The 26,162-nt window shown below is 35.0% G+C and overlaps 4 protein-coding genes across 4 annotated transcripts; 2 read left to right on the forward strand and 2 right to left on the reverse strand.

Moving 5' to 3' along the window:
* The first annotated feature begins 284 nt into the window (after positions 1-284).
* Positions 285-1,343, forward strand: LOC125844572 (uncharacterized). Its single transcript, XM_049523880.1, has one exon. It carries the CDS (start codon positions 285-287, stop codon positions 1,341-1,343), a length of 1,059 nt encoding a protein of 352 aa, XP_049379837.1.
* A 5,561-nt stretch (positions 1,344-6,904) lies between these two features.
* LOC125844115 (N-carbamoylputrescine amidase) lies at positions 6,905-13,430 on the forward strand. Its single transcript, XM_049523367.1, has 9 exons — positions 6,905-7,064; positions 7,958-8,006; positions 11,398-11,489; positions 11,597-11,748; positions 11,871-11,917; positions 12,016-12,049; positions 12,311-12,477; positions 12,906-13,002; positions 13,095-13,430. The coding sequence occupies exons 1-9, from the start codon at positions 6,976-6,978 to the stop codon at positions 13,268-13,270; spliced, it is 903 nt and encodes a 300-aa protein (XP_049379324.1). The 5' UTR covers positions 6,905-6,975; the 3' UTR covers positions 13,271-13,430.
* Positions 13,431-16,207: 2,777 nt separating this feature from the next.
* LOC125844114 (suppressor protein SRP40-like) lies at positions 16,208-17,625 on the reverse strand. The gene has a single exon (XM_049523366.1). It carries the CDS (start codon positions 17,362-17,364, stop codon positions 16,390-16,392), a length of 975 nt encoding a protein of 324 aa, XP_049379323.1. The 5' UTR covers positions 17,365-17,625; the 3' UTR covers positions 16,208-16,389.
* A 1,721-nt stretch (positions 17,626-19,346) lies between these two features.
* Positions 19,347-25,392, reverse strand: LOC125844098 (rho GTPase-activating protein 5). Its single transcript, XM_049523343.1, has 5 exons — positions 24,548-25,392; positions 22,454-22,574; positions 22,213-22,332; positions 20,489-20,719; positions 19,347-20,133 (listed from the first exon to the last, which is right to left on the reverse strand). The coding sequence occupies exons 1-5, from the start codon at positions 24,964-24,966 to the stop codon at positions 19,558-19,560; spliced, it is 1,467 nt and encodes a 488-aa protein (XP_049379300.1). The 5' UTR covers positions 24,967-25,392; the 3' UTR covers positions 19,347-19,557.
* Between the last annotated feature and the right edge of the window lie 770 nt (positions 25,393-26,162).

Below are 26,162 nucleotides of genomic sequence, written 5' to 3' on the forward strand. Positions count from 1 at the left end.
ACAATGGAAATATATAAGTCCAAAAAGTTTATGTTATTTTAAATTAGTTAAATTTTAATTTTGTCTAGCAATTTTTCTAGAAATTATTTAAGTTATATGTTAGGCAGAATGTTCATTTAAATTGCTCGGAAGTTTGATACTAACACATTAAGTTACTAATTGATGTTACTTTATACAATAACACGTGTCATGTTATTATCATTGAAAAAAAAAGTTTTGCTAATTACTTGTGTACTCACTATTTATTTTAGTCTAATTTAATTATTTTCTATGATAGTTTTATCATGTCGAACTTATCAAAGCTTGAGTTCGTGGCACTTGACATTTCTGGAAATAATTACTTGTCATGGGTACTCGACGCTGAAATTCACCTTGACGCTAAAGGTTTTGGTGCCACTATTACCAACGGTAATACAACGTCGAGTCAGGACAAAGCAAAGCCAATGATTTTCCTTTGTCATCATCTGGATGAAGGATTGAAGGTTGAATACCTTACGGTGAAAGATCCACTTGAATTGTGGACTGGTTTGAAGGAAAGGTATGACCACCTAAAGGCAACGGTATTGCCAAGGGCTCGTTATGAATGGATTCACTTGTGGTTACAAGATTTTAAAACTATATATGAATATAATTCTGATGTATACAAAATTACTTCCCAATTAAAATTATGTGGGGAAGATATAAAAGATGAGGACATGTTGGAAAAGACTCTCACAACTTTTCATGCCTCAAATTTGGTATTACAGCAGCAATACCGTGAAAGGGGATTCAAAAAGTATTCTGAGTTGATCTCATGCCTTCTTGTGGTTGAGCAACATAATACTCTTTTATTGAAAAATCATGAGGCCCGTCCCACGGGAACTGCTCCGTTACCGGAAGCAAATGAGGTTGAAGCACATGGCCAGTCTGAAAGAAAACAAAATAAAAATCAAGGCCAAAATAATGTGCGTGGACGTGGCAATGGCAGAGGACGATATAATAATCGTCGTGGTGGTGGTCGCCACAAAAGGGAGAACAATATGGGTTCTCAAAGAAATCCTTCAAGAGGCAATTGTCACCGTTGTGGCTTGAAAGGGCATTGGAAGAATGAATGCCGAGCAGCTGAGCATTTTGTTAGGTTTTATCAAGATTCCTTGAAAAGAAAAGGAAATAAAAATGGTGCATCTTCTTCTAATGCTCGGGTGGAGTCACACTTGACTTATAAAAATGATGCTGAGGCAGGGCCTTCACAAAAATATGATGACAATATTGAAGCAAATTTGGCTTTAAAAGATGATGATTTTGGTGACCTTGATGATATTACTCATTTGGAAGTTGAAGACTTCTTTGGAGATCAAAATTAATGTTTGATCATTTGATTGGGGAAAATAATTATGTTGTTTTATTTATGTGTTTTTTATTGTTATATTTTTCCTTATGTTGTTTTTATATTCAGAAAAAAAAAAGTACTTTTATTTTCTTGCAAAGTTGTTGATTTTTCATATTTCTTATGATGTACTTTTATTTTATGAAGATAAATAAAATTTCCCAATCTTCAATTGGTTCAAGATGAGTAATGGAGATATGTGTCTTCTTGATAGTGCTACAACTCACACTATTTTAAGAGAAAAGAAATATTTCTCTATTTTGATTGTGAAAAAGGCTTATGTTAATACAATATCTGGTAGTGCAAAATTAATTGAGGGCTCTGGAAGAGCGACCTTACTACTACCTGGGGGAACGATTTTAACTATTAAAAATGCATTGTACTGTAGTAAGTCTCAAAGAAACTTATTAAGTTTCAAGGTTATTCGCCAAAATGGCTATCATGTTGAGACTGCCAATGATGAAAAGGTTGAATACCTTTATATTACTACAATAAAATTGGGGCAAAAATATGTGCATGAAAAATTACCCGCATTTTCTTCTGGATTGTACCATACAAGTATTAGTATGGTTGAATCACATGCCATAGTAAACAAAGGGCTTTCTAATTCTAATGATTTTATCATTTGGCATGACCGGTTGGGCCATCCCGGTTATAATATGATGCGCAAAATTATTGAGAATTCACATGGGCATACTTTGAAGAATCAGAAAATTCTTCATTCAAAGAAATTCTCTTGTGCTGCTTGTTCTCAAGGAAAATTGGTTATTAAACCATCAGCAACTAAGGTTGGGATTGAAATCCCTGCATTTTTGGAACGTATATATGGTGATATATGTGGGCCAATTCACCCTCCATGTGGGCCATTTAAATATTATATGGTCTTGATAGATGCATCTACAAGATGGTCACATGTGTGCTTATTATCAACTCGCAATATGGCTTTTGCGAGGTTGTTGGCTCAAATAATAAGATTAAGAGCACAATTTCCAGATTATGCAATAAAGACAATTCGTCTTGATAATGCTGGTGAGTTTACATAGCAGACCTTTAATGATTATTGTTTGTCCACTGGAATAACAATTGAACATCCAGTTGCTCATGTTCACACTTAAAATGGTCTAGCGGAATCTTTGATTAAACATCTCCAATTGATAGCTAGACCATTGTTAATGAGGACAAAGTTGCCTGTTTCAATATGGGGACATGCTATTTTCCATCTTAGAATTTTTGGGTGCGCGGTATACGTTCCAATTGCCTCACCGCTACGCACAAAGATGGGTCCCCAAAGAAGGTTGGGAGTGTATGTTGGGTATGAATCTCCTTCTATTATCAAATATTTGGAACCTATGACAGGAGATATATTTACGACAAGGTTTGCTGATTATCATTTTGATGAATCAGTATACCCAACATTAGGGGGAGAACATAAACAGTTGGAAAAAGAGATAGATTGAAATTCATTATCTCTATCTCATTTGGATCCTCGAACAAATCAATGTGAGCAAGAGGTTAAAAAGATGATTTATTTGCAAAATGTTGCAAATCAATTGCCAGATGCATTTACTAACCTTTCAAGGGTTACTAAATCTTATATTCCAGCTGCAAATGCTCCAGTTCGAGTTGATGTCTCGATAGGACAAATTGTTAAAGCAAATGAGTCTAAATCACGTTTAAAACGTGGTAGGCCAATTGGTTCAAAAGATAAAAATCCTCGAAAAAGTAAAGGAACAAATGATCATGAAGATCATACCATAGAGGAAATTGCTCAAAAAGAGCCCCGAGACATAACAAATGATAAGACCACAAAGAAGGTCCAAATAACTGAAAATAATGAGAATGAAGAAATCTCAATAAGTTATGTCTCGACGAGAAAAATGTGGAATCGAAATAGTATTGTGGTGGACAATATTTTTGCTTATAATGTTGTTGTTGAAATAATGCAACATGGTGAGGATTTTGAACCAAAATTTGTCAATGAATGTAGACAGAGAAATGATTGGCCAAAATGGAAGGAAGCAATTCAAGCGGAATTGACTTCATTTGAAAAACGTGAAGTTTTTGGACCAATAGTCCAAACACCTGAAGGTGTCAAGCCAGTGGGGTACAAATGGGTTTTTGTGCGAAAACGAAATGAAAAAGGTGAAGTCGTCAGATAGAAAGCACGACTTGTGGCACAAGGTTTTTCGCAAAGGCTTGACATTGATTATGTGGAGACATATTCTCCAGTGATGGATGCAATTACCTTCAGGTATCTAATAAATCTGGCAGTTCATGAAAAGCTTGAAATGCGTCTAATGAATGTTGTCACAGCCTATTTATATGGCTCATTGGACCACGATATTTTCATGAAAGTTCCTGAAGCATACAATGTGCCTGACGCATATAAAAATTCGTAAGAAAATTGTTCGATAAGGCTTCAAAAATCCTCATATGGATTGAAACAATCAGGGCGAATGTGGTACAATCGTCTTAGCCAATTTTTGCTAAATGAAGGGTACAGAAATGACCCTATTTGTCCTTGTGTTTTTATAAAAAGGTTTGGATCTGATTTTGTTATAATAGTTGTATATGTTGATGATTTAAATATCATTGGCACTCCTAAAGAGCTTTCAAAAGCCGTTGAGTGTTTAACAAAAGAATTTGAAATGAAAGATCTTGGTAAGACAAAATTTTGTCTTGGCCTATAGATTGAGCATTTGAAAAATGGAATATTTGTTCATCAATCAACATACACAGAAAAGGTTTTAAAGCAGTTTTACATGGATAAATCACATCCATTGAGTACCCCGATGGTTGTGAGATCGCTTGACATACATAAAGATCCATTTCGACCTCAAGAAAATGATGAAGAGCTTCTTGGCAATGAAACTCCATATCTTAGTGCCATTGGGGCGCTTATGTATCTTGCTAATAATACTCGACCAGATATCTGTTTTGCAGTAAGTTTATTGGCAAGATTCAGCTCGTCTCCAACAAAAAGACATTGGAATGGAGTCAAACATATATTAAGATATCTTCAGGGAACCATTGATATGAGATTATTTTATTCTAATAAATCCAAGTCAGAAATGATTGGTTATGCAGATGCTGGATATTTGTCTGATCCACATAAAGCTCGATCTCAGATAGGCTATTTATTTACATATGGAGGCACATCTATATCTTGGCGTTCAATGAAGCAAACATTAGCTGCTACTTCTTCAAATCATGTCGAAATAATAGCCATCTATGAAGCGAGTCGGGAATGTGTTTGGTTGAGATCAATGACTCAACATATTCAAGAAATGTGTGGTTTTTCTATGGAAAAAGATATTCCAACTACATTATACGAAGACAATGCTGCATGTATAGCTCAACTGAAGGGAAGATATATTAAAGGAGATAGAACAAAACACATTTCACCAAAATTCTTTTTCACTCATGATCTTGAGAAAAAAGGTGAAATAAATGTTCAACAAATTCGCTCAGTTGATAATTTAGCGGATCTTTTCACTAAATCATTACCAACCTCAACATTTGAAAAGTTGGTATTCAAGATTGGAATGCGTCGTCTCCAAGAAATTAAATGATGTTCGCAACGGGGGGAGTAAACTACGCGCTGCACTCTTTTTCCCTTGACCTAGGTCCTATCCCAATGGGTTTTCCTGGCAAGGTTTTTAACGAGGCAGCAAACAAAGCGTATTACAAGATATGTGTACTCTTTTGTCCTTCACTAAGATTTTTTTTTTCCACAGGGTTTTTTTTCTTAGTAAGGTTTTAACGAGGCATATTATCTATCAATAGTCATCCAAGGGGGAGTGTTGTAAATCATTTTGGTGGTTAAATGGATGACCATAACTCCTTGGTTAATTTCCCTCCTTTATGAGTAGTAATGTTGTTGATAATGTGGTCAAATGGATAACCATAACTCCTAGGTTAATTTCATCCTTTATTGGTAGTAATGTTGTTGATAATATGGTTAATTGGATGACTATAACTCCTAAGTTTATTTCCTCCTTAATGGGTAGTAATTCTCAAAGTTTAATGTAATATTTATGACACCTTTTGGTATTCCTCAATGTAATCCTATAAATAGTGGTGTTGAGAATAATGTTGAATACACTTGAAAGAAAGAATGTTAGTTTATATTGTTCCTCTTGTCTTATAGTCTTCTTCTCTTCCTCTTTATATTGTTCTTTTGTCCTTAAGTTTTACAACACAAAACTCATTTTTGTTCTATTAATATAGTTTTTTGATAAACAATATTCACGTGAACATGTAATTAGTATAATTTACATAAATCTCATATCGTTAAGAGTTAATTATATTATTTTCCAAATTATAAAAATTCCTTAAAATTTATAGACTCCGAATACATCACTGGATTTTCGAATATATTAACAGACATCTAGATACATAGGGGAGTGGTGTATCCGAGAGGGAACAGATGTAATAGAAAAGAGATATGACATCCGGACACATAGAAGAGAGAAGTATCAGAGAGGAGAGGGATATATCTGGTAGACAAGGGATGTATCAGAGAAGGAAGGGATGTAAGAGAGAGAATGTATCCAAAAGGGAGCTAGGAATGTATCAGCAAAAAAAGAGCGATGTATCATATAGAGAATTTTAAAAAAAAAATAAATGATAGAAAATTTTAGAAATTATAGTAAAATAATATATGTATTTAGATAAGTTTTTCTAATTTATATTGTGAAACGGCCCATGCTTTGGAAGAATTTAATCCAACTTGAGCAATGATAAACGAATCGGGAGAGAACTTTTTAAAAGTTTTCTACTGTTTTAATATATAGTATTTTGTTTGCATTATTTTATGTGACACGATTACCAGAGAATCAAAGTTTTATTTTAATACATATTTTGTTTGCATTATTTGATTTGACACGATTATCAGAGAATCAACTTTTATTTATTTATTTGTGATGATTCAAACAATTTTTAAATTTTAAATTATCGCTAGTATATTTTAGGATACAAAAAGTAATTAAAGAGGGGCACAAATCAATTAATTATAATGAAAAGAGGAGTAATACGTTGCAAATTTATCCATTATAAATTTCAAATTCTAAAATTTTAAACAAATTTGCTTTATTAAAATTGTTAGGGCACAAATTATGGAATAAAAAACTTTTAATTTGATTTTCGTTATAACAAATTTATGTCTATTAAAATATAATATAATATAAATAAATACCTCTTTTATAATTAACTTATAAAAAAATTATTTATACTCAATAGTTAAATCAACTCAATAAGTTACTTTTGCTTTAAATCATTTAATTATCGTATTAATATAATATAATAAGAATAAATATCTCTTCTATAATTAACTTATAAAAAAATTATTCATACTCAATATTTATATCAACTCAATAAGTTACTTTTGCTTTAAATCATTTAATTATTTTAAATTTACTAGATTTGATATAAACACGAGAATCAATAAATAATCACCCCTACTTAACCATCTTTACTTTTAAATATTCTTTTATTCCTTTTTTCAATATAAATAATCTTATTTCACTTTATAATAATACAGTACCAATTATATTTACTCTTCCCTGCAAAACTTGCAGCTCACAGTGTAAAGCTTAGAAGAGCCAAAAATGGCGGAGAAGAATCGATTAGTCACCGTTGCTGCTCTGCAGTTTGCCTGTACCGACGATGTCTCCACCAACGTCGCTACCGCCGAGAGGTTTTATTTTTCTCTTTCGTTGCACTTTTTGCGTTATTTGTGATTATAGTAGAATTGATTCCTGATACGGTCGCTTAACTAATAGTTATTATGTCAGAAAGTAGCATTTTTTAGATAATAAGTGTTAGTTGAGTTTAATTTATGACAATTTTTTTTTCATTTCCAATAGAAATACAATTAGGGGTTATAGAATAACGTTGAAGACTTATGTTGTGTCCTCATGTTTTATTCGTCGGTAGAGTTGTTTTATGTAATCTAAGAGTTTGATTTAATGTTCTGAGTTTTTAGGCTTCTTTCTTTTTATAGCTCATTGAAATAAAGGGGTTGGGATCTGGTATTATTGAACATCTATGTAGCTTAGTGGTTAATTTAGTGGGTTTGAGAACCTCAGATTTAAATTTGAGTGGAAGAAATTTTTATATTTTTTGATAACCGTGTCGGAGCTAGGTTGCGCGCTAAGAACACAAGATATCTGTTACTTCTCACAAGCAACAGGTACCAAGTAACTTTGTCTACTAAGGATAGGATAGGATAGGACAGATGAGAAGAAATTACCTAGTGTTTGTATCTTTGCTGGGATTTGAACTTGAGATCTCATGGTTCTCAATCCATTTCATTGATTACTCGGTCATACCCTCGGGTGCTTACTGGAGGCAAAATTACTAGGTGATTTCTTGTCAGATGTCCATGTTCAAGTCCTAGTGGACAGATTTATCTGGTATCAAGTATAGTGCAAATTAGTTGAGGTGTGTGCAAGTTGGTAACGACACCATGGTTATCCAGAAAAAAAATGATTGATCATCTATGTGTTGTTTAATTTTGTAAAAGGGAATCAAATTTATTTTTTTGGTGACATTTACATTTTCTGGCTCTAAGATATTCCTTTGATGCAGATTGGTTAGAGCTGCTCATCAGAAAGGTGCAAATATCATCCTCATACAGGTAACAAACAGCCCAACTTTGGAATATCTCGCTACTACACAAAAAACCACGGGCTAAATACATTTTCTTTTTTGGGGGGAAGCTAATTATTAATTAGGTTTGACTTTCTCGAGCAACAATATTAACTTCTCCCGGTGAGAACATTTCGTCAGCGTTGTTATCCTTTGATCACGTGCTGAAACTTTATCTCTAGCTGTTTGTTTTCCTTCGAGTTGTCTTATTGCCTCCTTTATGTGGTAGTCTTCGCTGATGCTCTTGTAAGTAATTTTCAAAAGCTTTAGTGGTCCGTAATGGATTGGAGAAGCGGAGACATTTGGTCTGTTTTATGCATTGGTAGAATGTAACCAAAATGGAATCTAGTCATGTCAACATCATGTTAAATGACACTAGGGGTTGCTTGGCTAGTCGTCTAGTTGAATTCCAGTTCTTAATCCAACTGTCCCTTAGGCTTGGGAGTAGATTTATTTCCATCAATATAATATAACTCTGAGTGAGTTGGGCTGAATTTCGGTGGGTCAAAATGGGCTTTGTTATTAAGTGGTTGTGTCAATGACCCGCCCAAAAGTTACTTGGGTTGAAATGGGCTAAAAAAAGGGGTCATAACCCAACCTGTCCAATATTTTTTCTTTTTTTATGACTATATACATCATATCAAACAAAAAATGTCTTTTTAAAAAATACTTTGACCTGGTTTCTCATGGATCACATTGGCTTACATGCCAGCCTCTTAGATGGTTTGAATTGGGTGGGGTCAAAATGGGCTAAATTCTCCACCCCCGACTTTAAGCACTTTTGGTCTCCATTTACAAACTCTGTTAAATGTGACAGAATAGTCATTGAGCTTTGTTATTTCAAACTAAAAGCATCCTTCTTTAACAGTGTGACAATTCTGCAATTCAAGTGTGTATAGACAATTATATGTACAATTGATATTGTCAGTATCATTCCTAAGCTACAACTAGCCAACTAGTAAAGTACCTCAACATTTTCTGCTCATAAAGGTTTTCATCAGTCCAATGAAACAGCAGCTAAATACTCTTGGTTAGTGGAGAACTGTCTTTATTCATGATATCAAGAACAGTGTAAAAATACCTAAACCCAAAAACATAGACAGAGAAAGGGGGGAGATAAATAACAACTATAGATTAGACCATTATACTAATATAATGAGCAAATGTTTAAAATTTAAGCTAAAATAAGTATTAATCGTGACTAGCACGAGACATGTGCTTGCCCCAAAACCAGATGAGAATCTTCACATAATAATATATAAGCTGAGCAAGGGGGATTGAAAGGAAGAAACTGATAAGTAAGTTGACAGGAATTGCTAGGAATCAAAAGGCATGATGTTCAGAACTGAAGTTTCATTGATTGATTACAGTTGGACGATGGTTCTCCTTATTGGTCCTTCATCTTATCCTCTTTGGGTTGTCCCTGTCAACCATTCTTTTCTCTGTCTAAATATATTGTATGTGTTGTGTAAAAATTCCTTCTCTTCCTCCACTTGATTTTTGTTTCAGTTGCTTATCTAATCATTTCCTTCTCCTGCATCCCCTTCTTTAAGCATTTAATACTTTATCCTGAAATTTCAAAGATTTCCATTTCCTGATAGTTCCTAGCTTCTTCTTGACCTCTGTCGTTGCTCTTGTGTGCTTCTTGGTCGATACAGTGCAAGTGTGGAACTTAATTGAATGTAGAGAGAGCAAGTATCATTTGATGGCCAGGACGGACGGATAACAATGGCAGGTCTTTAATAGTGTAGGATCATTTCACAGTCGCAACAGATTTGTCCTGTTATTATATTACTAGCTCTTTTTCGTGGACAGATGTGAGAATGAAGGATAATCTCGGAAGTAGGAAGGTGTTTTTAGATGGAACAACCATGAGAGCATCATCGACTGTTCCGTCACATTTAATGGAGCTTGTTAAATGATAGCAAACACACTTAATTTTTTGTGAACTTAGTATGCGACCAACGATTGCCATCAAAGCAAGACATATAGACTGTAGACTTGTTGGGCAGGTCCCTCAGCTACTAAACGTAGGAGCTCAAATATGATCTTAATTTAAATATGTTCAAGATCATACTACAAGGACAAAGATAAACTTACCCCAAAACTTAAAGGACTGTTTAAGTTAGAAACTCGTTTTTGTAATTTCATCTTGTCTACTTTCTTTTTCATACTAATGCGTAACAAAATAGTTAAAGAAATCTGTGCCACTTCTGTTCCAGATTGGAGGTATCTTCTGAAGATGTGGTTGGTACTTGACTTGATTTCAACTTTGCTTCAAACAGCCTTGAATTAGGAATGCTCATTTGGTTTAGCTATTAGATTCAAGAGAACATGCTTGGAAAGTTAGCTAAACTGAACGGAGAAGAACTTAAAATTGGTTTATAACAAATTCGAGTCGGAGACAGTTGCAAAAATTCCAGTTTCCTCCATTAAGTAAGTAATTAGATTTACCAAAGGTTTTCGTCAGTAATCTTCCCCTTTTAAGTTGGTCCAAGACTGTTCACTTTCAAAGTTCCATCATCACACAATCAATGAGGATCCTAGTTGAACAAGAGTAGTGTACTGACTGATTGAATTCGAGATTAGTTAAAGCTATGGAAATGAATTAAATGTTTGCAGTGTTGGTAATTATAAATGCAGCAGAGTGTACTGGTTTTCTTGAATCTTAGAGGGCACATCTAACTCTTCCGTTATATAATATCATTTTCCTTTGCTATAAGTATCTGTGGGTGCGAGGCTAACAAAAAGAACATGATTTATAGCCAAGGTGTTGACAATTTTTTTAAAGGTGAAAAAAAATAAAATCGTCAGCGCCTTGGCTATAAATCATGTTCTTTTTGTTAGCCTCGCACCCACAGATACTTATAGCAAAGAAAAATGATATTATATAACGGAAGAGTTAGACGTGCCCTCTAAGATTCAATAAGGTGTTGACAATTTTATGTAGGTGTTGGTAACTAATACTTATAGAATGAGGTAAAAAGTTGTATGTGACTGTTTACCATCAGGAGTTTTCAGATCAATTTGAACTGACCTATCATTTTACCAACTAATTCTTGTTGAGCTCAGCATTTGGCAGTTATGCTTATTTTGACGCAAGTGAGCAAGCTAGACAGTTGAATTAAACTTCATCTCATGTATTTTCTACCTACCATGACTCAGATTTTTTATCTTCAAAAATTGCCAGTGTCCTTAATACATCTACTTCTAAAAATATTGTTTCTCTCATTAGCGAGTTGCAAATGATATTTTTATGGAGTCAGGGTAATGCACTTGAAATTCGTTGTCCTGTGAACTTGTACTTTCTGAGGCTATTTGGTATTCATCTGCCATGTCTGCAGTCCAGTTTCATTGATACTTTCTGGTTTACGTCTCAGGAGTTGTTCGAGGGCTATTACTTTTGTCAAGCACAAAAGGAGGAGTTCTTTCATCGAGCAAAACCATATCTGGGGCATCCAACCATTGTCAGGTGAGAATTCTGATTGCTTCCGGAGTCTTATTGCAGGGTTCATTAGCGTAAATGTCAAGATTCCAATAACAACTTGACGTTTTCTTTTTCTATGTGCATGTTCTTAGGATGCAGAATCTTGCGAAGGAGCTTGGAGTAGTTATCCCAGTTAGTTTCTTTGAAGAGGCAAATAATGCGCATTACAATTCTGTGGCTATAATTGATGCTGATGGCACAGATCTTGGACTTTACAGGAAGTCCCATATTCCTGATGGACCTGGTTAGTAAACTTGGAAGAACATTCCAAATTCATTGTGCTACTTGTCATTATTCTGTTAGATTTCCTTCAAGCACTTTCTCTAATACTCCTTTTTCATCCTCACAAGCTGTTTCTCTCTGCAGGTTATCAGGAAAAGTTTTACTTCAATCCCGGTGACACTGGTTTTAAGGTAACTAATACAAGAGACGAAGTCCTATTAACATATTGTGACAATTATCTTTTCCTGCTTTCCCCTTTCCTAATGGATGTTATGGTGTTCATAAACAGGTGTTCCAGACTAAATATGCAAAAATTGGAGTTGGTAAGATATATATATTTTAATAATTGTTCTTTGGATTTCATTATGTTCTCTACCTTTGATGAACATTTGGATACGTAGGAGAATAATAAAAGTTGTGCTTCTGTGACAAAAAAAAACTTAAATCTCCAAAAGTTACTTAGACAGGCTTCACTTTGTAATTTTTAATTTTAGTAAAGAGGACAAAGATTCTCTTGTTGTAAAATACAGTTAAGACAGAAAATACACTTGACATAGTATTGACTGTTATTAAATTCTGTCCAGCAATTTGCTGGGATCAGTGGTTTCCTGAGGCTGCTCGAGCTATGGCACTTCAAGGTGCAGAAGTATTGTTCTACCCTACTGCAATTGGTTCTGAACCTCAAGATGATGGACTTGATTCTCGGGATCACTGGAGGAGGGTGATGCAAGGACACGCTGGTGCTAATGTGGTAAGTTTCTTTTTCTTTTTGTTCTTCTCTTTCATTTTGACTTTTTTTGTTAAGAATGATAAGTCAAAAAGGAAGTTTATGCTGACATGAAAGGGATATAGAGTAATGGGTTTCTTCTCCAGAAGTATAGGTCAATGGCTGACATTTCTGTATCCCATTTGGATTATATTTTGTTTAATCTTACACATGCACATGGACCTGTGCCGTTGTAATTAGCCAATTCTTAACATTGTAGGTGTCTGCTAAGAAAGTGAACTCATTTTTATTAGGGGTATGACAATTCAGACATTCCAGTTGTTGCCAAACACAATTGTCAGTTTTCATTTTACAAGACCAAAATCAAGAAAATGATTTTTAAATTGCTGGTTTGGTTTGATTCACAATTGTTCAGTCAGAATTTAGACAACCTTAAATTTTATTGTGTTCAGGTACCTGTAGTGGCATCAAACCGCATTGGAAAGGAGATAATTGAGACAGAGCATGGGAATAGTGAGATAACATTCTACGGCTACTCTTTCATAGCAGGTAAGCTTGATAGAAAACTATAGCTTATAAATGAAAAACATCTACTGCATTGTGTTTTAAGGAGGCTGTGAACCTGGTTTTAAAATGAACAGGGCCCACTGGAGAGTTGGTAGCAGCTGCTGGTGATAAAGAGGAAGCTGTTCTTGTAGCACAGTTTGATCTGGACAAAATCAAGTCCAAAAGGCATGGTTGGGGGGTGTATCGTGATCGACGTCCTGATTTATATAAGGTTCTTTTGACATTAGATGGCAGCAACCCAGTCAAGTGATTCAAGATGGCCAAGTACTGCAGATTTTTTTCTGCCTTTTTTTTTTCAATCATAACAATAAAAAGATGAGGACTCAAATGAGAAATTTGTATTTGAGTTCTGTTGTAATGTAACTCTTCAATTTCTGTAATCTGCCGCATTCTACATTTTATGTAATGAATGACAGAATTTGGGGAGTTTGAATCCCCAATGTTTCATCAGTAGCATCAATGTGCAAGTTTGATGGTTTTTTGTCACATTCAAGTAGCAGTAAGCATATTGATCACTGGGACCTTGATTTGTACTCATTTACATTGGTGTATGGCTGTTCTGGAAGATCCCATCTTAAAGAACCTTTTCCAGACATAAAGCTTGGGATGTCAATTTCTCAATATATCTCTGAAAAACACTGGAGCTATATCTGGTGGTCCACAAATATCTATCCTCTTATCACTTTCTTGATATTTAGAAAGGATAGTTGCATTTTCAGGTCTCTCAATCCTGTTCCAGAGCCATTTGTTGCCAGAAGGTACGTATCAATGTGCTTTACCACATATTTTATGCTTCTACTGATAACGTGATGTTACCTCACAAAGGTAGGGGTGAGGTCTGCATACATCCTTACCCTCGCCAAACCCCACTTGGGACTTGTGGGATTACAATGGGTATGTTGTTATACTAAGATAATGATGTTAGTTTTCTTTGCCTTATATTCAGTTACATTCAGTTTAGAATTTCCCCTTCTGTCAATAAATTTATTTACCTTATCAGAAAAAAAAAGCTTGGAACTATTTCTCGGGGAATAAATGATCCAATTGCTACAGCCACTCGAAAACACCCGTGGCCACAAATAATCTGCATAGTAACAAAGCATCTATAATTTGATGAAAGATTATTTCTGTGTAGGAGTTTGGTTTTACTTTTCAGAGAACTTTAGATAATTTGTTGTGCCTTTTTCATAGAAATGCATGCATATTATTTAGATCATAAGATTCTCCATCAATTGAATGAGAGCATCTCAGTGAAAGCATCTATAATTTTAGTGCTAAGGATGCCTTTTTCTTACTAACCCTTTTATCTGTAAAAGAACCTGTTTCTCAGCCAAACAAATGTTTCTGGGAGCCATTGTAAGTTGTAACAGTTCCTCTTTGTGGGTTGCCCTTTTAGTGATGATTGTATTCTATCTTTGTTTTTATTGATTTAAAAAAAATGGACCCTGGCCTAACTCAAGTCCAAAAGCTAGTTCGAGAGGTGAGGACTGTCCAAAAACCATACAAAGAAACAAATGATCTTTACATGCCCAATACTGGACCATCCCTCTTCCCCCTCTTCCTAGCACATCACGTCCAGGACTGGACATCTCTAGCATTGATAATATAAGAGCTCCCTTTCCCTACACATTCAAGGACTGGATACCCCCCTCCCTCCTCCTTCCCCTGCCCTCTCGCCCGCCTCATAGGACCGGGTAGTGTGGCTAATATAAGATAGGAGCTCAACATGTGGTAAACCATGAATGAGCTTAGCTCTGATATCATGATAAGAAAATGGACCTCGAGCCTAATTCAACCCATTAGCTTAACTCAAGAGGTGAGGATTCTCCTAAATCATAAAAGGTGAAATGATTCAAGCCCTAAGTTAGCACAGAACAATTATCTTTTCTCATCTAAAATTCCATATACCAGTTCTTTGCTTGAAAAGGCATCATTATTATGCAGAATCTTATCAGAGGGAAAGTTTATCTGTTTGTTATACTCATGTGAATGTGTTTGAAACTGGAAATGTGATGATGCTTCTCCATTTTTACATTGTGATGATGAGATAAACTGATATTTTTGTTTGGTGAACTCACATGGAGCTCTTTTTTTAATATAGTGTCTCTTCTATTTGCCCCAAGGACACAAGTTGCTTTGAGGATGTCTAACTTGTGGTCCAGACTGTTACATGTGTCTATTTGAAATTAGAATATAGGTGTCTTCTACTTTAGGTCATTTTCATATACTTAAGGCTGGAAAAAAGTTGGAAGGATAGATCTTTTGCAATCTATCATCATCTAAACATAGGATTAATGTGTCTTTGAACTACCTTCCTTGTCCTATCTCACCAGACCCCNCCCCCCCCCCCCCCCCCCTCCAATCCTATCATCATCTAAACATAGGATTAATGGGCAGAGTATACACAGACCTTACCTACATCTCTTCCCCACTCACAAGTTTTTTGAGAGTTCAAGTTCTATACACGGGTAGTGTAAAAAATATTTATAAAATCACGCTACTTGAGAAGTAGCTACATGTAATTTTTTACAGTGAGTTTAAGTTGTATACAGTGATAAGTGTAAAAAAAGGTTTATACTATCAGTTCAATTTTAACCTGTTATAGTAGGTCATTGCTCTATTTCTTAAGTCACCATATCAAACTTACTAAGAAGAGTTATCTATATTGTTGTAGGTTAATTGAGCTTGATTGTATAAATAGTTTAAAACTATCATAATGCAAAACCTTTTTTTTTTTTTTTGAAAGACGGTGAAGTCTAGGTCAATTTGCGGGCACCTCAATCAGATGGGAAGAAATCACTTATGTTTGTTTTGTTTCCATTTGAATTTGAACTTAGAAATTCATGGTTCTCCTCCTACATCACTAACCACCTGATCATTGATAAACTCGAAAAATATAGTAAAATTATCTGCTATAACAAGTTAAGTTAAGTTACATTAATGGTGGTTAAGGGATTGGATTTTTCTAGGTCTAGACGTCTAGTGGACCAAAATACTATGTTTATACATAATCAGCAATTTGGTTAGGTGTGGGAGCACTTTACCCCACAATGTGGAGCTTCCAGCATATATCTCGATTTAGTCGGACCCTAATACGGATACAGAATACTGAGTAGGAGATTAAAAAAAATGTACACACAAAAATCTGAAGTAAAATACAATGAAATATTGGAATTAAGAATTCCGTTTGCAGTTTTTCTTTATTTGCAGATTTTGCAGATAAAAGAAAGAGAGGGAAAAAAAAAGCAGAGCTTTGTAACATCATCTTGCAGCTTCCTGCAACGTTGGAAAGACACAAGAAAACCAAAACAGAAAGGAAAAAGAAATAACTATGAAACAAAAACAGCATGTTTTGATGATGTTTATCTCCTATACATGCTTATTATCATGTCCTTCTTCAACATTATTTCCATCATTATTATCACCATCATCATCTTCGTTTTCATCTTCATCATCTTCATCTTCGTCTACAATCTCATCATCGGATTGAATAACGTGCATCATCAAACGTCCATCTTCTCTGCATGCATGTAGGAATTCCTGAGTGGGAATTCGAATTTCTTTAAGTATAAACCTTCCATCTTCCCTGAATGATTTGAAGCAAACCCATGGCTTCCCACTTCTTCCTATGCAAGAAATGGGAGGTGGAAATGACGACCTCTTTTTCGTTCTTGATCTCTTAGAATTATAATCTTGATTGAAAAACACTCGATTCTCTAGCCTGCAAGATATCCGTGTCCTCCTACCTTCTTGTTTTTGTTCTTGTTCTTGTTCTTGTGGATGATGATGATTATGAGGAAGATCTTCGTTTCCCAAATCATTCATTAGATCCTCAATATCATCAGAGCTCTCGAATCCAAGTCCTTCTGTGCACATCGATAAGCTATCTGATGTTCTTGATGACAAGCTCTCACTATGCCTGTCCTGTTTACTCTTATTGCTTGTAATTGGAGAGTAACTTGACACAGGACTCTTGTTATATCTTTCATACTTGTCCTTATTAATGTCAAGCCCTTCAATTTCAGATTGATGAATTGCATCAAGGAAAAACGACGAAGAAGTAGAAGAAAACGATGATGATGCAGATGACAAAGGTAGACAAGAAGAAAAAGAAGATGAAGATGAACCAACAGACGAAGACGAAAAGGAGGAGGATGTAGACAAGGTAACAGAGTTGTTTTCTTTGAAATGTAATTCTCCGAAAATCTCAGTAAATGAAGAGTCATCTATAGGTTTCAATGATTTAGACTGATTCCATGAAGATGAAATGGATTCAATCAGTGATGGATTTTCAGGTAATGGCTTCTCAAATATATGTTGTAAACTTCCACAAGCAGCAGACATTTGGTGTTTTTTTTTTTTCTACTTTTTCTTTGCTCTTTTGTTGGTTGGCACAAAGACCAACAAATGAATTGAACAATGCTAGTGAAATTTTTGTGTTGGAAGGGAAAATTGCTGTTTTGTAGGAGTACCTTTCTCTTAACTTTAAAGGATGAGTGGTTATAAATGTTTCTGTTTATTTAATGGTCTCAATTTTGTGTCCAAAAAAACTGTGAAAAAGAAAAAAAATCTGTGTATTTTTTTTCTCTTTCTCTCTCCTTTATTTTTTATTAGTAACCATTGATAAGTATGTATATATAACATATGATTTCAACTACTTTTTACGCGTTTGGAATATACTACAAGTCTAACAGGACTACAGACTGTGAATGATAAATTTGTATCAAGGGTGTTTTTGGTATGAATGAACAATATTTTTTCCGAGTGGTTTTCTTGCTTATTTGTTGGTGTTTTGGTAAGTAAATAAAAAATATTGTATCGAAGTATGAATGTATAGTCTAGGCAAAGAGATAGGTGGGGAGGAGATAATTAGTATTGAATGTTATTTATGAAACTTGTTTTTTCTATTTTTATCGGGAAAGTTATTTCCTTTTTTTTTTAAGGAACTTGCTTTTTCTATACTATATTTTCAGAAATTTTGGCCAGTAAAACATGGGAAAATTGAAATACATTTTCTAGACCTTTGTACCAAATACACCATAACTCTAATATTTGTAACTTCAATGATGCATTTGAAGATATGGTCTAGTGGTCAATAAATTAGGTGCAAATCTTAGAGATGCGGTTCAAGAGGTGACAAAAAAAATATTAGGTGATTTCTTCTCATTTACCCAAGTTTTGGTGAGTTAGAAGTTAATGGTACTTGCACTAGTGAGAGGTAGCAAGTCCTTGGAGGTGCGCCAAATAGTCGATAGAATATTGAGATACACACAAGCTGGCTAGAAAGCTACTATTATCAATATAAAAAAAAAACTAATACTTTTAACAACTACGCTTTAATCTCAAGTAAATTTGGAATCAACTATATGATCTAGTGGCCAATAACTTAGGTGCAAATCTTAGAGATAGGGTTCTAGAGGTGACAAAAAAAAGTACTAGGTGATTTCTTCTCAATAACCTAAGTTTTGGTGGGCTAGAGTTACATGGTACTTGCACTAGTTAGAGGTAGCAAGTCCTCGGTAAAGTAGTCGAGGTGCACCAAATAGTCAGTAGAATATCAAGATACACGCAAGTGGGCTAGAAAGCTACTATTACCAATACTTTTAAAAACTACGCCTTAATTTCAAGTAAATTTGAAATCAACTGTACGATCCTCACTGTCCATATCGTTCCATTTGAGTAAATCTCAAAGTTCTCTATATTTTCTACTATCATATAAATCATATTGGACCTAAAAGTAAACACACTAATTTATTTGTTTACAAGATACATCAAATGAGAAAAATCAAGTGGTCTCTACTATGGATCCATAGCCACTTACATATATATGCAAGACAGCACTAAAAAAAGCTCAGGACCTCAGCAACTTGAAGTAGTGATCCATAAGTAACTTTGATGTGATTGTTGAAAGACTATACACCTATAACTGGCACATCCTGCGTTTGATTTCTTACTTAATTGGCAAAAATACTGGATTTCTAGTTACATCCTAAACTAGTACTTACATACTTCACATTCAGTAGCTGAGTATATTCCCAGTGGATCCAATGTGAGGCAACTACAATAGTGCCATAAAAGTACTGGTCCCAACTTCCAACCAACACAATGACTTTTCCCTTTTGTTAAGGGTGTTTTTCATCGATCAGATTTTGCTAATATGAGAAAGTTATAGCATCCGAATTTCAGAAATGTTATCTTGGTTGTGGTCCTGGAAGCATCAACATTTCTAACATGCATACCAAAGACAACTCATCACAAGAAAAGTAAAAGGAGTGATCCTCCGCGCAGATTAGACAATGAGGTAAGCAAGGAAATAGACATCCACATTGTGCAAGTGAAGATCAAATCATATTCGCGTTCTAGTTTTTAGAAAAGCAGAAAGTATAATGTACACAAACCGTAACCAGTTAAACAAATCAACCACAGTGTAAACTAGATCAACATACATGAACTATTAGCATTCACATTTTTTATCACAACCAAACAGAAACTGTTACCATCTTAGTCAGCACAGAAAGCTGCTCAGTTCAGCTCTATTCACCGCCAAGCTTCAGTCCTCTCTGTCATTGAATTTATACGGATCAAATTGCTTATTCCTTTTGATTTACTGTCATTTCCCAGAGACTGAACCGCGGTTGACTCTAAATCAAGTTTCAGAACATCCTTTGTCTGATTAGAATCACTCGATTGGCCTATCCTTTGTGTGTCCTCTTCAAGATTTGGAGTTCTCGTCACACAGGCTTTTCTTGCCTTCGTATTAACATGGATAGGAGTTTCACAAGATACACTGTCATCGGATTCCTCTGAAGAAGTTGCATAACTAAGATATTCATCATCAGTGATGTTATCTACTCTATTAGATTCAGAAGCACTGGCTGAATCAGGTTCTTCAACAGTGAACACCTGCTCAGTCAGTTCGTTTGATTCATTGGAGTTCTCCAGAGAGAATTGTGGTGGACTTTGATGACCATACTCATCAGGTCGATCAAGGTTAGAAACAGAATCTGGTTCAACAAGGGAATCTTCTCTATCTTTTAAAGTTTTTTCGATGAGTGTCCTCAAGAAATTCATTACTTGAACAGCATACATCAGTGCAGTCAATGGATCTGCCATCTGCAAGGAAGAAGCTAAAAATTACTTATTATACTGATCCAGCCATTAGCGGGGAATAGGTTGCCAGATATCCACAGAATCAGAACAGTTTATGGAAGGCAGATTTCAACTCATTCTCTATTTGTTTTTTTGCAATAAAATCTCAGCTTATGGATGGCAAATTGCCCCATGGATGTTTTACAAGAGTATTGAGGAGTGAACCCCCTCCTCCTCCCTTTGTTAGTTATAATTTTGCTATTTTGTTCCTTCCTTTATTTTTTCTTTTTGGGATGGGGAGTTGATGGTTTACTAAATAAAATTATGTCGACTACCAAGAGAAAATGCAAACAATGTATCTGAGAGACCAGTAGCCCACCTGTGTCATATTAGGAGCAAACACCATTGCGACATTGCGCGAATTCATCTTGTTCAGGTGTTCCTCCAGGACAACATCAGCCATGAGATTGAGAGCCCAATCCAGCAGAGCAGCTTCTGTCTGTGGCAGAAGTCTCACAAGTGCAGTACAGTCTTCTTCTGACTGGCATTGCATGACCTGCTCAGGAGAAAGGGTATCCAACACCCCACTTGGGAGTTCCCTGAACCAAGCCTGTTAAGTTACATGATGTCAGATCAAGGATAAGCAAAATAAAAAGAGAGAAAGATCTAATAGAAGAAACATCCAAATCGTGGCAATGATGAAGCAAGCACTCTAACACCATAGAAACCATGAAACGTAACTGTAACATTTGCAGCAGAACATCACAGGACATTTCTTCACAGAATAACCATAAACGTCAAGGACATAAAAGGAAGTTCTAATGGCAAGCCTGTGATACCAGTCACTTTAGTGAGAGAAACTTGCAACACCATCATAAGGTGAAATCATGTCCACCTTTTACTAATTAGGGGCATATTAAGAATTACAAGTGTCTAAATGTTTGCCTTCACTAATCCATCACATGATCAAGCAGCCAATTGGTAAAATATGAATAGCAAATAAAAAGCTAAGATTTTTTTTATAAGAGGAGAAAAGGAATGACATTTTTATAAATTGACGCCAATCCACTTTGGCCTCAATTTTTCCTTCTCACTGAATATTTCTTTTATAGAACTCCAAAATATGATCCCTGATTATTTGTTGTCTTCCACTACTTTGGCCATAGGTTTCAAGGTTATTATTTTTCTTCTCAGTGAACCTCTGGCAAGCGTAGGCAATTTTGTGGAAAAGCTAAGTTGTGTCAATCATCATCAACACAAGGCTTCAGAACATAAATCTAAATCTCTATTTATTCATCAATTCTAGGATATGATCAAAAGTCACATGCCTTGAGTTACCTGTGTATTGCCCCCCACAAATGGTCAAGAAAAGATCAGGATAGTATTTATAACCAACTTCACATTGACTATATCTCAGTACAAATAGCTCACCACCATTCTATTACAAAATCAAGAACAATGAGAAGCATGAGTTCCCCGCCTTGAGAGCTTTATATCACATGATCATATGTCTATGAATCTCTATATACAAATAAACCGAACTCTCAGTCTACTATGAGGTACGCCACGAAGGCTCACTATAAAAGTCTGCCCGCAAGACTACGTGATGAGCTGAGTTAATAATAAGTGGGTCAATAACCGCTTATACCTAAGAGGATTAGAAGTGTCATGCTTTTATGAACTGATTTTGAAACCCCCCTCCCGGTTCTAGCCTACTCTCCATAGAATTACATGTGTATAAATTGTCTTCATGTCTTCTGTTTTGGAGTGGGGGCATATTTATTAAATAAAATCCACATCAGGATCATCACTACTTTGCCAGGCGCGGATGTGCCTTATATGCAACAAGCAGTATACATTTATACTAGTCTCAACCATGATCAGCAGCATAATTTGAGCAAGGTCCCATATTATATGCTCTCAAATCGAAGTATTTCTTTTAATCATGAGTTTGTAATTTGTAGCACATAGAAGATTTACCAAAGCATGAATGATATCTTATGAAGTGAAATGAATGCCTACATCAACATTATTCAGTGTGCATACAAAGGATGAAATATACTGGAGAAGATTAATACAAAGAGTGTTGTTGAAGAGACATACCTTAATGAGACCTGCCAGACAATGTACATCAATGCCATCTGGAATTATTCCACGGTTTAATTGCTCCCTAACAAGCTCCTCCTCGCTGTTTTCAGCATTTATTCTGAAAATCCCTTCTGCCTGCTCACATAAAAAACAACTCGGATATAATAATGAATAATTATAAGTGACAGCACCTATCCTTGATTGTAAATGCAAAATTTTAAATATTCTAAAGACCGAGACAACACACAGTATGTACCTGTAGACCTCCTTGAGCATACAAACGCCTTTGCATTAGAAGTAGAATAGTTGGAACACTATTCCCACGGGAGTCAAATGACAATTGCATGGACTCCGTTGACACTCCAAATACAGTGGTACTACAGATGGGATATCAAAATTATTAGCACAGCAAGATGCAATAATACTTCTGGAAGAGTTTAAATTTGCATCACATGTAATAGTAGTAATGTCATGACTAATTTATACAAATATTCTATCCTCAGAAAGTTCAAGTGACTTGTGTACCAGAACAGTGCAATTTTAGCAGTTCCTTTTTTTTTCTTTTCCTTTTAGCAGTTTCTTTTCATGAAGATGCTTTTAAGAGATCCTAATTATTTTCAAGGTTTACTTCTTTATGATAAGGTATCTTCAAGGTCTAATAGCTAGAGCAGAATATGTTGCCACAAAATTAACCAAAATCTTAAAGCATTTAATGAAACCCTGGATTACACTTTGTTTAAATCACTCAGGTCATACATTACATTGTCAATCTAACAAGATCATACAATATCTTCACCATAGTAGGCCTCCAGTTCCACTGATATTGGATTAAAAATCAAAACCGGGGCAGTGAGTAGAACTTACAAAAAAAATTGCTATTTAATGAATTACAACAACATAGCCAGTGCAATCCCACAAGCGGGGTCTGAGGAGGGCATTGTGTAGCAAGCCTTACACCTACCTTGTGAAGATAGAGAGGTTGTTTGAAATAGACCTCGGTTCAAGTAAAACATTTCAAAAAAAATCAAGTATGTAAAGATGCAATAGTGTTTTACCTGAGGGGTTTTGGAGCAAGGTAGGACGATTTCCCATTCATTGTTTATATACGATACACTTGTGTTTTTTAATATTGAAGTGGCATAAATCCAACATGAAGGCAATAATGTATTTTCGAACAGTGACGCTATTAGAGATCAACTTAAACAAGTGAAGTCATCTAAGTGTGAGGAGTGGAGAACACTAAACAAATTGCTCGGGTTTTCTGTTTTCAACTGCAAGATTGGATCGATCTCAATAACTTATCTAAGCCTACTGTTAGACTTTTCACACAGAAGGATAATCAGTGTAGATTAAAAGAGTTCAAAAAGGTTAGTGAAGTGGCAGAAAAGGTACTTGGCAAAAGGGAGAAATGAGATGACCGATAAAACTAGAAAGGGTCCGATGGAACTTCTTTTTGGATGCAAATGATGAGATAAAAAGACTCATTTGGTAAGCTGAAAGGAAGTCACAACTCTAATGAAAGTGGGAGGGCTCCACGTAACCTCAAGCTACCTTCTCTCAGTTTATCACTTATGTGTGTCACTTGCACCTCTAATGTGGTCCTTTCTAATTGTGTCTAATCTAGTATCACCATATATCCATCTTTAACATGAGTATTTCAGTGACACTCATCTAGTAGATATATTGGACTTTAGCAACCTCACATTCACTCCCACCTAACATTAGATAAAGTTTGAATGATGTATCAAATGGTATCTGCCTGAATGGACAAATGACAATGAGCTGATCAAGTAAAAAGGTGTGCTGCATGGAAAACCAAAATGCACTCAAAACCATGTAATAAATGCAGCATCGGGAAATAGAAGACTTCTTCAATCTCTATTAAATAGTAATAAGTACCCCCTTATAAACTGAATTCCATTTACAGAAGCAGTTTAGTTAAGATACTAAATGACTACACAAACTCCATATTGAGGTGAGTTTGGATTTTCTATCAAACGTAAACAGTATACATAAAACTGAATGTTATGAGACAGCAGAAAACACAACTATCCGCTTATAACTTTCAACACAAACCTAAGTTATATTCAGAAAGAGGCTCTCCAGTAACTAACTATAAATTCTATCTATCTATATATATACACTCCTCCAAAATTTCACAATGGCAATGAAAATAGGAAACAAATAGCATAAGACTAAAGCATTTGATCCACATTAGCAATGATGAATCACTAAATCCTGTCAGCTCAAAGGATATCAAGACTACAATACCAACACCAAAATGTTCACAATTTTGTGCATAACAATTAAGGTTAAAGCTCATCAAGAATAAAAAAAATTAACAATGTACCTAGCACTGGGGGCCCTTCTGGAAACTTCAGGCTCAAATTCAACAGGGAGACCCAAAAATCCATTGAACCTATCAAAGGTAACATGTGCAACATGACGCACATTAGTAGGCCATCCAATCTCCATACCCCTACCACTACACAGATCTCCTCCTCCCCTATCCGTTTTGCAAGCTAACCAAAAACTCTTCCTAAACAATGTCACCAAAAGAGCCAACAAAGACAAATGATCCCTTTCTTGATTTCTCCCTTTTCCCCCTTCTTCTCCTTCTTCTTCCCCTTCACCTATTTCCTCCTCAGAATCACAAACAGCAACCTCAGAACCCCCAATTTCTTCTACAAACAATGTCCCATTGTGGGTAGGTGTAGATATTGAAGGAGAAGAAGGGGAAGGAGAAGAAGAGTGGAGGACTTCTGTCATGGTTACCCTTTACACAAGACTATAAAAATGTACCAAGAATCCAATAAAAAATTGATTTTTTTCCAGATTCTTGGATTGATATCGCAAGAATCAACAAACCCCAGTAAAGACTAATTCAAGAAAATTGGAAAATGGGGTTAAAGATTGAATTTTTCTCAAGTTAAGAGATGTGGGACGTGAGAATCATGAACTCTAGCATATTGTTTATTGTTTTCTGAACAAGCCCTTTTAATGGCGCGTTGAAAAAGCAACAAAGACACAGTCTTTTTAACACTACATATAGAGAGATAAAAAGGGAAAATGCTTTGCTGTGAAGTTGGATTTCAAGATTACATTTGTTTATATTTTCTTCAAATTTCTTATATATATATATATATATATATAGATTCTTGATTTGGGGTTAGTGGGTGGGGGGTTCTTGAATCTGAATCAGTATAGTTTTTTTTGTTGGAGATGATGGAGGAAGAGGGTGGGGTAGGGTTAAGGGGGGCGGGGGTAAGTAAAGAGGGGTATTTATGGAATTTTAATTTTGCTTCTCACAATGGTGTCATCCTTGAATGGCCAATGGGGTGTTGCCAAGTAAGCTTTTAACTCATTTTAGAGTTTTTGAGGAGAATATACATATGATAGAGAAAAACAAAAAACTTTACTTCAAAGAGCATTGAAGAAAAAGAAATATTAATAACACTCAATGTTCATAATAAATTATAGTCAAATTTTTCACTAACAGTATTCTCTAACAATATTTTATTATAATATTATATTTATTTGTGAAATCAATTTTTCATGTTATGTTTTGTTATATTATATTTTTTTATAATTGTATTTTAATATAACAATAAAAAATTACTAAAATAAACGACACTATTGTAAAAGAGATTTGAATGGACGTGTAGTTATCATAGTTAAGTGTTTTTGTCTTAATAATTATGGGGTTCGGGTTTATTTTTACGTACCTCAAATAATTTTATGAGTACCTATTATTTTTTATCAACGTAAATATTAAGTAAGCTTATCCATCAAAGCTTTTGACAAATATGGAAAAAAAAAATCACCTAGTGAATTGTTCACTTCAATCTGAACTCGAGATCTTATAGTTCTCAAGTCATTATCGCGTGGCCATATCCTTAAGTAAATAATATTTACACACGTATCTAATGTTTACGCTAAATCAATGCATGCATGAAATGTATTTA

This window comes from Solanum stenotomum, chromosome 11 (assembly GCF_019186545.1).
Source record: "Solanum stenotomum isolate F172 chromosome 11, ASM1918654v1, whole genome shotgun sequence".
NCBI lineage: Eukaryota > Viridiplantae > Streptophyta > Magnoliopsida > Solanales > Solanaceae > Solanum > Solanum stenotomum.

Bases quoted from the DNA above. Each gene is read 5' to 3' on its own strand.
- LOC125844572 (XM_049523880.1), top strand. From the start codon at position 285: ATGTCGAACTTATCAAAGCTTGAGTTCGTGGCACTTGACATTTCTGGA.
- LOC125844098 (XM_049523343.1), bottom strand. From the start codon at position 24,966: ATGACAGAAGTCCTCCACTCTTCTTCTCCTTCCCCTTCTTCTCCTTCA. The intron at 22,575-24,547 runs GTACATTGTTAA...TCCCATCTGTAG, and splicing joins AGAAGGGCCCCCAGTGCTAG to TACCACTGTATTTGGAGTGT. The intron at 22,333-22,453 runs GTACATACTGTG...TTATGTGAGCAG, and splicing joins ATGCTCAAGGAGGTCTACAG to GCAGAAGGGATTTTCAGAAT.
- LOC125844115 (XM_049523367.1), top strand. From the start codon at position 6,976: ATGGCGGAGAAGAATCGATTAGTCACCGTTGCTGCTCTGCAGTTTGCC. The intron at 7,065-7,957 runs GTTTTATTTTTC...CCTTTGATGCAG, and splicing joins AACGTCGCTACCGCCGAGAG to ATTGGTTAGAGCTGCTCATC. The intron at 11,749-11,870 runs GTTAGTAAACTT...TTCTCTCTGCAG, and splicing joins CCATATTCCTGATGGACCTG to GTTATCAGGAAAAGTTTTAC.
- LOC125844114 (XM_049523366.1), bottom strand. From the start codon at position 17,364: ATGTCTGCTGCTTGTGGAAGTTTACAACATATATTTGAGAAGCCATTA.